At 50.1% G+C, this 14,458-nt stretch overlaps 2 protein-coding genes across 2 annotated transcripts; one reads left to right on the top strand and one right to left on the bottom strand.

Moving 5' to 3' along the window:
• Positions 1-740: 740 nt before the first annotated feature.
• LOC122153137 (olfactory receptor 14J1-like) lies at positions 741-1,679 on the top strand. The gene has a single exon (XM_042789240.1). The coding sequence runs from the start codon at positions 741-743 to the stop codon at positions 1,677-1,679; it is 939 nt and encodes a 312-aa protein (XP_042645174.1).
• Positions 1,680-13,498: 11,819 nt separating this feature from the next.
• Positions 13,499-14,458, bottom strand: LOC122152988. The gene is made up of 2 exons (XM_042789117.1): positions 13,978-14,458; positions 13,499-13,911 (listed from the first exon to the last, which is right to left on the bottom strand). The coding sequence occupies exons 1-2, from the start codon at positions 14,414-14,416 to the stop codon at positions 13,499-13,501; spliced, it is 852 nt and encodes a 283-aa protein (XP_042645051.1). The 5' UTR covers positions 14,417-14,458.

Below are 14,458 nucleotides of genomic sequence, written 5' to 3'. Positions count from 1 at the left end.
AGACTTTGTGAAGGTGCCTGGTGGCAGGGTGAAATACTTAGTGATCTGCAGTGGATCCCTCTGCTCTCAGTGGGGTCTGATTGCTTCTCTGGGTACCCCAGGAGTGCAATCCCCCTCCATTTCAAGGGGCAGACACAGGGCAGCCGGGAATAAGACAAACAGACAGACCAGCTTGCCTGCCCCTGTGCTAAGCGACAGCAAATCCTTTTGCCTCCCAGGACTTGTGGATGCTCAGCCTGAGTGCAGCAGAGATGCTCAGCATTTCTGATTTCACAGAAGAGTCCCCAGAGGAGATGGGGCTGGAGTGGGTTGGTGTGGTGGAAAGGAATAACTTTATGAAAGGAACAACACAAAAAAAAAAGCCTGATGCAGTCAAGTTTGCTTGGGATTGGGGGTGGAGATGCTGTCAATCCCTTTGATGATGAGAGAGAATTCACCTGAGAAAATCTATCAGACCTGGTCCCTAGGTGTCCCCTGCTCCCAGGCAGACCCTGGCCTAGAGCATGTCCAACACATCTGGGAGCCCACGGGCCCTGCTCTTCACAGCACCCCCAGACAGCACAAACCAGAGCAACAGCCAGGGAGCTGCACAAAGGTCCTGCCAAGCAGGAGAAAGGGAGGGGGTCTGAGGTGGGGTCACGAATGTGTGAGAGATGTCTTTGGTTTTACCCAGAGAAGTCTTTCCTCACTTGTCACTGTCTTTTCCCTCTGGTACAGGCCCCCGGGTTCATATGGAGACCATGTCCAACAGCAGCTCCATCACCCAGTTCCTCCTCCTGGCATTTGCAGACAGACGGGAGCTGCAGCTCCTGCACTTCTGGCTCTTCCTGGGCATCTACCTGGCTGCCCTCCTGGGCAACGGCCTCATCATCACCGCCATCGCCTGCGACCACCACCTCCACACCCCCATGTACTTCTTCCTCCTCAACCTCTCCCTCCTCGACCTGGGCTCCATCTCCACCACTCTCCCCAATTCCATGGCCAATTCCTTCCAGGTTACCAGGGCTATCTCCTACCAAGGCTGTGCTGTCCAGGTCTTTTTCTTTGCATTTTTCCTTGGAGGAGAGTGTGCTCTTCTGACCGTCATGGCCTACGACCGCTACGTTGCCATCTGTAAACCCCTGCACTACGAGACCCTCCTGGGCAGCAGAGCTTGTGTCCACATGGCAGCAGCTGCCTGGTCCAGTGGGTTCCTCAATTCTCTGCTGCACACTGCAAATACTTTTTCTGTACCACTCTGCAATGGCAACGTGTTGGACCAGTTCTTCTGTGAAGTTCCCCAGATCCTCAAGCTCTCCTGCTCAGACTCAGGATATCTCAGGGAAGTTGGGTTTCTCGTGGCTATTGTATTTGTAGTCTTTGCTTGTTTTATTTTCATCGTGCTGTCCTATGTGCAGATATTCAGGGTCGTGCTGAGGATCCCCTCTGAGCAGGGACAGCACAAGGCCTTTTCCACGTGCCTCCCTCACCTGGCCGTGTTCTCTCTGTTCATCAGCACTGCATTTTTTGCCTATCTGAAGCCCCCCTCCATCTCTTCTCCATCCCTGGATCTGATGGTGGCTGTTCTGTACTCAGTGGTACCTCCAGCTTTGAACCCCTTCATCTACAGCATGAGGAACAGGGAGCTCAAGGATGCGGTGAAGGAATTGATCCAACGCACCTTGTTCCACCAGCAGTAACCTGCCTCACCTTCTCTGCAGAGTACCCAGAGCTTGGATTAGGCCAAGCCTCTGATTTATTTTTCCCTTCTGATAATTTTCATAAGAGGTAACTGCTTGGCTTCATTCCACTTCTCTAGAGGCTTCATCTGTTGTGTCTGACCCTTTCACAAATGCCTTGAACCATCTACCATATCCGGCCTCCCTGAGAGCATCTCAGCAATAAAAAGGGTCTCCTGAGTGCAGTGCCTGAAGGCTGGGCTGTCCTAACAAAGCTGCTGCCACGAATAAGCCCAAGGAATTGGACTTTTAAAAATGTCTTTTCTCATTCTTTACTTCCTGCTTTGGGGCAATAAACTTGTGGCAACTGTGTGATCTATTGGACACCAAGTGGTGCTTTCAAAGACTATTCCTGGTGTCCAGGGGCTGTGTAGGTGCTGCAGGATCTCTCCATTACCTCTTTAGGCAGCCACATGTATAGAAGGGTTGACGGCATATAGTGTTCCTTGTGGAAATGATTCTGGAGGGGTCAGGAAAGAAAGGACACTCTCTGTGTGCCCTGGGGTGGGCAGTGAATGGACACACAGAAGATGAGACACACCTCAAAGCTGAAACTCATCCAGAGTAAAGCATTAATCCAGATACCCACAAGCTATGACCCTGCAGTTCAGTGTGAGCCAGCGAAAATGCAACAGGCACAGGGAAAGGAGACTAGAGAAATGTGGAAGCTGCCCGAGAAGCCCCAGGGCAGGGGTCTCCTGCTGTCCTGGGCAGCAGGGCTGGTGGGGAGGCAGAAGGGGAACAAAAGCAGCCAGGGCTGAGGGCCACTTGCAGCATGAATGCAGGACAGACAGAGAGTGCCTGGCCTCTGTTTCCTCTTGCCCTTTGGACCAGCTCAAGTAGTGGGGACACTGAGGAGGCTGCCATCCCTCTCTGGGATGCTCCCTGGGGCTGGTGTGCCCTTCAGAAGGGTTGGAGCTGTGGAGTGAGTGCCCAGAGTTCGGCAGCACCCCGCAGCAGGCACTGCCATGGGGCTGGTCCAGACTGGGCTGCTCTGCTGAGCTGCGCTGGGGAGAGGGCAGGGGACGTGGAGAGAGCCAGGGAGGGCTTAGCCTGGGCTGGCAGGTTTCTTGGGAGAGGAAAACCCCAGTGTTAGCTGGGCTGTGTAAACAAACAAAGTGGGATCACAGAGCAGTGTGGTCACGGTGCACAGCCAGGCCTTTTGGAGAAGGATGCAAACCATCAGAGGCAAAAAGAGAGGAGCTGGTCTGTGCCGTGGTCCCCAGACACCCTGAGGAAGCTGCCCCACCAGCCCTGGCTATTTCCATCTCTGGAGATACAAGCAGCCATGGGCAGGGGCCTCTGCTGCTTGGTGACCTCTACCTTCCTGCTGGGCTCAGTGCCCAGGAGTGATGGCCAGCCCTGGGCCGTCTCTCCTGACCCAGACACTACCAGACCCTGCAGCACAGTGTTACAACCCAGACTGGGAGCTCAGGGAGTTGTAAAGTTTCTGTGATCCCCTCAGGTTAAATTCAGATGAAATGACACCAAATGACCACTTAAAATGTTTTACTTGTGATAGAAACAACTTAAACTTGGAAAAGGATAGCTCTTATTGATAAATTTATAAGAAACAAACAAACAAAAAAAAGGAATAAAAGTAAAGGAGAAGAAGAGAGAGAGTAAAGGAATCTGGTCCATCACCCACGTTCCAGCATTGTCTCAGGTCTGGTTATCTTGGTGGTGGGTGCACCCCCAGCAAAGTTTTCTCTTGCCTTTTAAATTCATCTTTATCAGATGTTTTGCATACTAGACCAAGAGAGGCAGGTATTCCAAGAACACATTTCCATGAGAGAAAAGGAGAGGTGGAGCACAGGTTCCGTGCGTGCATTGTGGGGGGACGGGGTGCATCAACAGCCTTGTCAATTGAGTCAGTGGACATGCTCACCTCCCAATCCCTTATTTTTTTCCTCAGTTTTTGCTTAGGTCCATCTGGTGCTGGTTACTTACCTCTCTTATTAGTCCTTTAACCCAAACATATTCTTTCACTGAGTCCACGATTCCCTCCTTTGAGGTTTATCTAAAGAGTTTGGCAATACAACTGCGAAAGAGTGGAGCCGTGAGTACTTCGATACACTCTGTGCTTCCTTGGGCAGATAGTTTGTTCCTTAGACTGATCACAAAGGCCACAGATTGTCAAATTTTTCTGTGTTGATGAATGCTTGAGGCATTTACTCCTTCAGTTCCTTACACATCTCTGCCTGTAAAACCCTACGTGGGGCTCACCAAGGGTCGAGTGGTGGTGAGAGGCTGCCACTGCTGGAGGAAGAACCATGGACGGCTGCCACGGGGTCTGTGCTGGGCAGACATTTCCCCACCCTGAACAACCACCCTGGTCCACGCAGTGCCTGCACCATGGGGCTGTGGGGCCATGTGGGGCAGCAGGACTTGGCCAGCCCAGCTGAGGAGGTCCTCCCTGCTCTGCCCACTGCCACCCATCGGCACTGCCACAGCCCCTCTGTGCTGGGCAATGAGGTTTCTGTGGGTGCCCTTCTGTGAGCCGCGTGGGTACCCACAGGGTATGTCTCTGCTTGGAGCTGGTCGCCTTGGCCTGCCTGCACGGTCCTGGCAAGGCTTGGCCTTGGAGATGGGCTGTGATAGTCCTCAGCCCATGGCATGAGTGCCAGCCTAGGAATGACTCCTGCAGAAGAGCTCACACTGTGCTGGGGGCATGGGTGAGCCCTTCAAGATGTCCTCACACCAGGATTCTTATTGGTACAAAGGGGAACCATGGCAGCCTGAAGTGATTTCTGCTGTATGGAAGCTGTGAGGGTTGTACAAGCACTCACAGGTAGAAGGAAAATTTTTTAAAAGGAAAAATTTATTGGGCTCTAATGATGTCAGTGCAGTGGGGGTGCATACAGGCACAACTCTGATACCCAATTCCACCACCATTATGACCAGAGAAGAAAAAGCTTCATACTGACCCTCAGACCTGATGTTCCATAGCTCCTGCCTAAGTTGGTCTCCAAGCCCATACTCAGACAACTTGTGCTAGATCAAGTGCACCGGGCCTCGTCTCCATGAGTTTGGAACATCTCTATTGACCAAGATTCCACCATCTCCCTGAGCCCTTGCTCAGCTGCTTGTCTCTGAGGGATCTCTCCAAAAACCCCAACCCTCAAAACCAAACAGCCCACTTAGCCTCTCCTAGTACACAATGTGCTCCAGGCCCAACCATCTTTCCATCCTCTGCAGGACTATTCACAGCCTGTCAAGGTCTTTCTTGTGCTGGGGAGACCACACTGGACACAGCAATCCTACTGGGGCCCATGAATAGAGGAGAAGAGTCAATTCTCTTAAGCTGCTGGCTGTGATTTTGTTAATCCTGCCCGGGATGTGGTTGGCCTGCCTCTTCCCAAGGGCACACTGCTCCCTCCTGTCCCACTTGTGCACCAGACTCCCCGGTCCTTTTCTGCAGAGCTGCTGTCCCCAGCCTGGCCTCTTGTCTGGAGTTGTCCCAGCGCAGTGGCAGGATGAACACTGGCATTTGTCTTCAACATTGTGTGGGTCCCAGGCAGCCCTTTTCACTGAGGACTACTACATCCACCTCTTTCCTCATCCAAAGGGCCCATCATCTCATTGTAAATGGTATTCAGGTTGTCCAGGGAGAATTTGCCCTTGTGCAGTTTTTACTGGCAGATCCAAATCCCCTTCTTGTCCTTCAGGTGCTTGGAAATGGCTTCCAGGAGGATTTGCTCCATCACTTTCCCAGGACGAGACGTGAGGCTGAGCAGCCTGTAGCTCCCTCATCTTCCTTTTTGCTCTTCATGAAGATGGGTGACATGTTTGTCTTTTCCCAGGCGTCAGGAACCTCCCTGACTGCCATGGCCTTTCCAGGGTGACAGAGCAGCCACACAATGACTTTGGCCAGCACCCTCAGCACCCTTGGCTGAAACTCACCCCAAAGAGGACCCACAGAGTCATGTATGGCCAACCAGCTTGCTGAAAGTGTCTCCAAATGTTCTTGGTCACTAGGCCTACTCCCTCACTGAGTTTTGAGTTTTGGGCCCACTTTTTTTTTTTTTTTTTTAGCCTTGCTGTGTCTGCCAACACCCTTACTGAAGCCCCTTTTTCTACCTTCTGCATCCCTTGCCGGTTTGAGATCCAGATGAGCTCTGCCTTTCCTAGCTCCATTCCTGCATCTACAGACAAGGTCTCTGTGCTCCCCCAGGGCAGCCTGAGCCCCTTCAGCCCTCTGTGCATCTCCATCCCATCCCACAGGCAGGCTGGTGGCAAGAGGGTGGCATCTGGGGACAGCACAGCAGTGCTGGGAGCAGGGGCACCAACAAGGAAAGGGGGGGTGCGAGCCATGGCCTGGGCTGCACACAGGGGCATGGGGTGGCTGGTGCCTCGGTGGTTGGCCAGGCTGTATGGGCTTGTGGTGGATGCCAGCTTGAGGGTAGGAGCGCTGGGATTTCCATGGAATTCCAGTGAAAATGTGGCTGCAGCAAAAGCAAGCAGGCAGGCTCAGGCACAGGCAACTGCAGTGGCAAGGTTGTTTAAGAAAGTGTGCTGGCCTCCTGCCATGGTTGCTCAACTTCATCCATAAAAAGCCCACATAGTTTTTGCATTTCAACAGGTTTGGCCTCGAAGATGAAACAGTTGTCCAAGGCTCCTTTTTTCTACAGGGCAGTTTCCCAAGAAATTCAGCCCAGGAACTTCCTGAACAAGCCAAAAATTTCTCCCTTGTACTCCAAGGCTCTGATTCTGGGGTTTGTCCTGCACACCTCTCTTGGGTGTTTAAACCCCACCATCTCCTTCACTGCAGCCATGTGACACCGACCCTCAGAGGAAAAGCTCACGTGCCCATGGTTACAAGTTCCTGGCGCTCTGTCTCAAGTATTTGTTCCAGAATGACATGACAGGACACATCAAGCCTCTCATCTTGCTGCACCCATTCCTGGAGGAACAGAGAAGTGACAGGGTTTGACTGTCCTCTTTTCAGTGCTGAGGCAGGATTTGTGGAAGCGCGGTGCTTCCCCCTGCATCAGCTCCTTCATCTCACTGAGAGGTGGGGCTACAACATCTGCTGGGCAACCAGCCCAGGTTCTGGATGCCACCAGTCTTCTCTGGGGACATGCTTCTTTAGCCACCAGCTGTTGCTGGGTCCTGCTCCACCTGCTGCCAACCCAAGGGCAGCTTCATCGCCCTTCTGGCCTTTGGCAACTTCTGCTCCACGTGGCTTCGTGCCCCTCTGGGCAGCTCTTCTTGTCTAGCTGAGAGCCACTCACAGGTGACCAACAGCCTCTATAAGAGTGGCTGTAGGGGAGAGGGAAGGTGGGCATGAAGGGTTGCACTGGCCTTTCGCCATCAGGAATTGTCTCCTTTGTATCAGCCCTTAGGAAGCCCTGCCAAAGCATCTCCCAAATGCAGTGCTGGCAGGAGGATCTCCTATAGACAGCTCTGGTCTGAGCCTCCTCCAGACGTCCGCACCCCTGGGCTGGATGCTCTTCCTGGCACGGGAGGATCAGGTCACTCTCCTTGTACCCACACCATCTCCACCTTGGGAAGGAAACACGTCTAAGATTTGAAGACACGCTTCAGGCCTGCCCATTGCTCCCACCCCCCACTTCTCTGGATATCCAGAATGACCTGAGGGGTGTTTGGGCTCCTCTTTAATAGGACGTAACCAGAGTCTTCACATTTGTCTCAGGACAACAAATGGCACCATCCAGACCCCAAACTCACCTGCTGCAGGTCCTGTACTGCACAGTGATGATGGTGTCAGGACCAACTGCTACTCCAGCTGTACTTCTCAGGGCTGTGGTCACACCATCAGATGACATTTTGGGCACCAAAAAGGAATATTGTGGTTTACCCCCAGCTGACAGTTAAGCACCATGCAGCCACTCACTCATTATCCCCACATCTCCCCTGGTGGGGTGTGGAGGAGAATCAGAAAAAAAAAATGAAAACAACAAAAAATCCTCATGGGTTGAGATAAGAAGAATTTAATAATTGAAAGAAGATGTAGTAATAATAATAATATTAATGATAATAATAGAAATAATTGCAATAATTGTAATGAAAAAGAAGATTAAAAAAGAGAGGAGTAAAACCAAAGAAGAAGACAAGTGGTGCCCAGTGCAATTGGTCCGTACCCACTGATCCATGCCCAGCTGGTCCCCCCAAGCAGTGATCCACATCTCCGGCCAACCCACCGCCTTCCTCCCTCATGTTTATATACAGGGCCTGATGTCCTGTGGTATCAAATAGCACTTTGGCTACTTCAGGTCAGCTGTCCTGGCCATGCTCCCTCTCAGATCCTTGTGCCCCCCTCACTGGCAGCATGGGAAACTGAACAATCCTCGACTTAGGATAAGCCCTGCTCAACAACAACTAAAACATCCCTGTGTTCTCAACATTGTTCTCACCCTAAACCCAAAGCACAGCACTGTACCAGCTGCTAGGAAGAAAATTAACTCTGTCCCAGCTGAAATCAGGACTTTGCAGATTGCCTTTCTTGGTAAGCCTGGCTCCTTGCAACCCTTTTGTCAAATAGGGAAGTTCTTATGGGCCCCACTGCCCTCTGCATCTGACATGCACACCAGCTGGTTGGATCATTTGGCCTCTGTGACCAAAGGCCATGGCTCATGCTCAAGACCCAGGCCTTTTGCAAGCACCAGTTTCCTTCCTGTTGTTCTTTGCAGTCACGTGAACTAGGATCGGAAATGTCAGTCTGTGCTCTGCCTGTTGTGACAAACTGCTCAGCCCTCGTCATGATCTGCCTTCTACCAAAAACTTTTCAGCATGCACAACATTCTTGTCGGGGTGGCTTCTGCATCCGTTCCTCCGCTGCCTGCTGGCAGGAGTTTGCTGCAAGTTTTGGAAAGCAACAAATGCTGATTTTTGTCACTTTTATCCCCAAACTTGACGTTGTCGTTGCCCAATAAGGTGCGGTACTGACCTTCTGAGGCACATAGATGTAGGTCAACCTCACTGCTCATTGTCTTCCTGTGAAGTTCAGTGTGACTGGGGATGAGCTATCTCATCATTACAGTGGTGCTTTCCACCTTCGTCATCACTTCCATTAAATGAGCATTTCTTTTTCTTACCCATACTGCCATACATCCACTCAAGTTATTGTCTTCTCAGACGAACCATCTGCACACGTGCCTTAAATGCTGATGTGCTGGAGCTTCAGTGCACAGGGACCTTGAGATACTTGGGGCTTTGGCCAGCAGGAACCTCAAGTTGTACAAGGAGAAGGGGCAAAGTGGGACTGGACCAGCAGAGGAGTGAGTCTGAGGAGAAGGCCCTGGGCACTGTGAGTGATGCCATATGTGCCGCTGGTAAAGGCTCACCATGAATAGAGCCAGCTCCTGCATACGGAGCTGCATTGTACCATGACCATCGAGACACGGGGAGTTATCATCCCCCTCGACTCAGCACTGGTGTGGTCACACCGATAACATTCTCTGGGGCTTCCCATTCTGAGGAGCAAGAAGGAATGGGAGAGTGCCCAGAGGATGTCTGCAAAGGTGGGTTTAGGGAGCATGAAGCACATGAAGTATGTGGAGTGGCTGAGTGACCTGGGCTTCCTTGTCCTGATGGTGTGGAAGGTCGTGCGGGAGTAAAAAAGTAGCTTGAAATTAGGAGTTTGGGGTGTTTTCAGAGATTTTGGACCTTTTCTTTGTAGTGGGAAACCACCTGAGAAAGGAAAAGCATCACAAAGTGCAGCTTAGGAAGTTGAGACTGGACAGGAGGAGAAAGAAATGTCCCTGAAGGGTAGTGCTGTGGTGCCAGATGTCACCCAGAGCCTGGATCAGTGCAATGCTTTGTGTTCCAAGGAACAGGCAGGGAGCAAGGAGAGATCTCAGGAAAGTCAGGGAGATGCTATAGGTTGGGTGTCCACAGCCTGGGGGTCTCTGTCCCCTTGGCTATGGCAGTTGTCTCTGCTACCAAGGCCTGGAAAGAGACATGATAATTGCATGGAACTGGGGCGTCGTGGCTTCCTTGCAGCCCCCCAGGGAGGCTGGGAGCTGTGGTACCACTGTCCTGCACTCAGCATTGCCCACCCCACCCACAGTGCCCCAGGAAGAGCCCTGAGCCAGTGTGAGGGATGGGATCCCCCTTCTTGGGGCTGACCACTTGGCATGATAAAATATATCAAGTTTTACTCAGCATCAACTCCCCTTGCACAGTGCCTTTGCCTACCTGTACTCACAGCCTCCAATTTTCTTCTCTAACTAATCCATGGGGACACCTGGTCTGTAATGGGCCTCAGAGGGGCCAATTAACACTCCAAGACACTTTGGCTTTTGCTTCTGACTGTAACCCCTTCAGAGGTTGGTTCAGCTCCTCTCAGTATCTGAGGTTCAAGCACCAAATACACCCGGGTCTCATTAAAATGAAGAAAACCCAAAGGAGCCACATCTCTTCCATCAATTATTTCAGGACTTCCAGGCTTGTACAGCTAATTGGAGAGGCTTCAGGAGTCTACTTAAAGTGGAAGATTTTAATGACAACTTCGTAAATATTTTTTTTTTCTTTGTTCATTTTGAAGGGGTTTTTAATCCTTTCTTAATTTTACAGAAGTGAGAGAAGCTTTCTCCAATTCTGATGGTCTTCTACGGAGGACAGGAAATGTAGCAACAGCGGTCTCCTCATGGTCCCCCACTGTATGGGCAACTTTCCTCCCCACCTCCCCAGCCCCACCATTTCCCTCAGGGGCTGCCTGGGACTTGCATTCTTCTACATCAGACTTCCTCACTGATGTTCACAGCTGAATGTTACAGCTCCTTTGCACCAATTCCCACCTGATTTACCCTGAGACTTGACTGTAAATAGTCACAGGAATATTATTAATTTTGAAGAAACGGAAGTAAAATATGAAACAAATTATTAAAAAACAAACAAACAAACAACAATGAAGTCCTCAACTGTATGCCAAATCCAAGCCTCCACTAAGGTCTACCTTCCTCAAGTGATGACCATAAAAGAAATATGCTAGACAAATAGATAGGAAATTATAACTATACGCACAATTAGCAAGTTGGCTAAAAAGAGAGTTTGGCACTTTAAATCAACTTTTCCACCTTCTTGGCCAAATTTCTAGCCCAGAGCCTTGTTACGACCTCATGCCTCTAGTGATCTCCCTGCCTATCTTCCTGTGCCTCCTTATTCCATGCCCACCTCTAGCAAATTAATTTGGGGTGTTGTGGGCAACATTTTACAGTCAACAGAAAAATCATTTGTCAATGTTCAAAGCATTTCTGAGGTATAACTGAGAAAGAAATGCACTTGTTTTACATCATGTAGTTGTTAACATCATTAATTTAGCAAAACCCATCCTCAAAGACAGTCTGTTCTAAAAGCCCCCCTACAACTGGACAGAAATTAAGATGCAAGAATAAACTAATTATAGTTGCTGGACTCTAACAAGCTCCCAGGAGAAAGTTACTGAGTCTGGAGAGCTATGGGAGGAATAAAGAGTCTTTGGGGTTTAGTGGGGCGTGCTGAGGGGTTTGGGTGAGGAAGCTCCCTCAGGAGATTGACGTGAGCCTCTCTGGGGAGTGATTAGAGCAGAAGAACAGAGGCAAGTGACTTCAGGGTGACAAAGAAAGGAGACAGAGACATCCTGTGTCGTGTAGCCCGTTGGATGTGCCCTGCCAAGGGGCTCAGTGCTAATTCCCAGCCCATTTGAGTGGTGATGCCTTTGGTCATCTGCCGCGATTGAGAGACGGAGACCCAGCTCGATGCAAGTCAGGATCTACTTTATTGAACACAACAACCGATTTTATTCCAAACAGACAAAGAGAGACATGTGTTTTAAGCTGATTGGCACAATGGTTAATCACCTAATACATATTACAAAAGTTGAGCTCATGATTGGCTAACGTCTAAGGTCAGCTTGACTTTTTCTGCAGTTAATTTTCTGCTAGCTCACAGCATTCTTCTCCTTAACAACTTCTACTCCTGTTTCTATAGCACATGCTTATCTCTAGTTACGAAACCAGCCCTCCTGGAAGAAATCGTCCTTAGCCCCAGGGGTGTAACAGTTTGCTTACAGCTTATGCAAATTACGAGACGCCAAGTTGAGCAGGTCCTTGCTGCTAGAAGGAGAGACCAGGCTGCCCCCGGCATCTCCCCCTTCTTGTTGCACAATAAGGACCCTTTTCACTGAACTGGCTATCAGGTTCTGCACACACTGCAAAAAACAGGGTAAACAAAGTAACAAAAGAATAAAAACTCTAAAGCATACACAATCATTTTTACAAGGCTTCTCAACCATCCTGATAGGCCCCAGCATTCTGTTACATTCTTAGAGGCATTCCCAGGTAGAAACTGTGCCTGGAGGCCCTCAGGTATTGGCCAATGCTCCAGGGGCAATCCACAAGGCATGTGGAAAAGGGGTTGCTAGGGGAGGCTGTGGCCAGACACAAAGTATCCTGTCCGGTAAGGTTCGCCAGCGTTACCCACACATTAACCTTAGGTAATTTCTGCAATGGACAGTTCTCGATACTTATTCATGTAATTCCTTCTTCAGTTGTGATGTTTCCGGGCAGTTCTTCTGTCTGCTGTCCAAAATTCTGATTGGAGCACTCCGGTCCGACTCCAGTTGGTTGTGGCAGGGGTTCACGAAAAGGTCGTACGCTCTTCGCGGGAATCCATCTAGGCCCTTTCTCTGTAGAAACACAAGCATAACCTCTACCCCATGTAATAAGGGGATAAGGTCCCATGACTGTACCTGTTTCTGGATCTCGGATCAGCACGGGCGGCTTGATTTGCAGTTCGAGCGAAGCATTCGTATTAAAATGACGGACTATGGGAGGATTACTGTCTATCAAAGAACAATTCAGAAAATTAAAAACATATAAAGCTTTCTGAAGACGTTCCTCGGGGTAACGGTCCCTATTCCCCTTTTTGTTGTTGCAATAAGCGTTTCAGAGACTGATGAGAGCGTTCAATTAAGGATTGGCCCGTGGGGGAATGAGGGATACCCGTAATGTGGTTGATCCCCCAAGAACTCAAAAACTTTTAATTGCAGTTGAAATATATGCAGGGCCATTGTCAGTTTTAATTGAGAAGGTATGCCTAAAGTGGCAAAAGCACGCAGCAGATGTCGTTGAACATCGCGCGCCTTTTCGCCAGTATGACAAGAGGCAAATAATGCCCCAGAAAAGGTATCAATAGAGGAGTGAATATATTTTAAGTGACCAAACTCCGAAAAATGAGTGACGTCGGTTTGCCAAAGTTGCAAACTTTGCAATCCTCTAGGATTAACTCCTCCTGCTATTGTAGGAAATGAGTGCCTTTGACAATCGGGACACACAGCAACTATACTGGTTGCCTGCTGAGTAGTAAGGCCAAATTGTCGCTTAAGCCCACCAGCATTTTGGTGAAAGAAAGCGTGGCTAAGTTTTGCTTGTGCTATGCGGTCTGGCAGTACCTGTACCGGTAATGTAAGCAGGTCAACTTGCCGGTTCCCTTCCGCTATAAAGCCAGGTAAGGAAGTGTGAGATCTGACATGCATAATGAAATAGGAATGAATGCGAGAATCTAAAAGAAAAATAAGCTCCTGTAACAAAGCAAATAATGCAAAATGTGAGACATTTCGTAACACAGACGCCTCAGCTCGTTCAACAATCCCTGCAACATAAGCTGAATCAGTGATGATATTAAGCGGTGTAGACCATTTTCTAAAGGCTCGGACGATGGCAGTCAGTTCCACGATTTGGGGGGAACCCGGCACTGTCTTTATATCCGATTCCCATTGTTTGCGCTGGTCGTCCCACCAGAGGATAACAGATTTATGGGACTTCCCAGATCCATCGTTACTGTGTGGCTGGTTGCCAGGTCCAGCCCGGCGCTCCCGGCTGTGGCTGGGTGAAGGCTTGAGGCACTGTCGTATCCCTCTGCGGCAGCGGAGGGGTTAACTGCGGAACTTGTGTCTGCACGCCCCGTCCCGCGCTCCGCGATCGGTTTCCCTGTATCGGTTGCCCCTGGGAGTCATACTTAGAGCGACATTGGTTAGCATAATGGCGCCCCTTCCTGCACCTAGGGCAAATCCCCGGTGCCTGGGGCTTGGCTCCAGATGTAGCAGCCATACAATTCTTTTTCAAATGGCCAGGTTTGCCACAGCCATAACAAACCCCGGGGCCAGCTGTGCCACGCATGGCAGCAAAAGCAGCGGCCATCGCTTCAAATTTATGATCTACGGTGCCAATTCTATTACAGGCTTCCACCATTTCCACGAGAGAGGGATTAGGGTTCGGAAGAGATTTCAATAACTTCTTACAATCTGCATTGGCATTTTCCACCGCTAACTTTAACAACAGAATTTCCCGCGCTTCCACATTATCTATCTGGCGCTCTAAGGCTTGTCGTTTAATATTTGCCCATACGTCCTGGGGATCGGGAGGGTAGAGATCTGGCTCCTCCTCTGGGTCCACTGGTCCTGGATCAAAAGGATCATCCTCTGGGGGGTACTTGGCGGCGCCCACCTCAAGAGGCTCCGAGGTCTTCTTATCGACCGGGAGACCTTTCCTGTCTTTAGTATCTTTATTCTTAACGGTCTCCTGAGCCTTCAGAGTTTCAAAGATAGTCCTCCACCACGGGAGCATGCGCTGTGCTTCAGCATTCCCTGTTGTAGCCGCGTCCCACAGCTTAATCCCCACGTCATCCCAAAGCTCAGTCGTTAATATACTGGAAGCAGTTACAGTGGGGATTTTCACTTGTACCCACTTGAGCATAACCTTAAGATCTTGCCCAGAGAGATTCTTTTCATATTTTTC

The sequence above is a fragment of the Tyto alba genome, unplaced genomic scaffold (genome assembly GCF_018691265.1).
Source record: "Tyto alba isolate M040663 unplaced genomic scaffold, T.alba_DEE_v4.0 Super-Scaffold_15, whole genome shotgun sequence".
Lineage (NCBI taxonomy): Eukaryota > Metazoa > Chordata > Aves > Strigiformes > Tytonidae > Tyto > Tyto alba.
The sequence above is the reverse complement of the archived record's forward strand: the minus strand, read 5'-3'. Positions and strand labels throughout refer to the sequence as shown.

What these genes read in the sequence shown, in the direction of transcription:
- LOC122153137 (XM_042789240.1), top strand. Translation starts at nt 741, where the DNA reads ATGTCCAACAGCAGCTCCATCACCCAGTTCCTCCTCCTGGCATTTGCA.
- LOC122152988 (XM_042789117.1), bottom strand. Translation starts at nt 14,416, where the DNA reads ATGCTCAAGTGGGTACAAGTGAAAATCCCCACTGTAACTGCTTCCAGT. An exon ending in GTTAAAGTTAGCGGTGGAAA is followed by an intron (nt 13,912 to 13,977) that starts ATGCCAATGCAG and finishes CTCTCGTGGAAA; the next exon opens with TGGTGGAAGCCTGTAATAGA.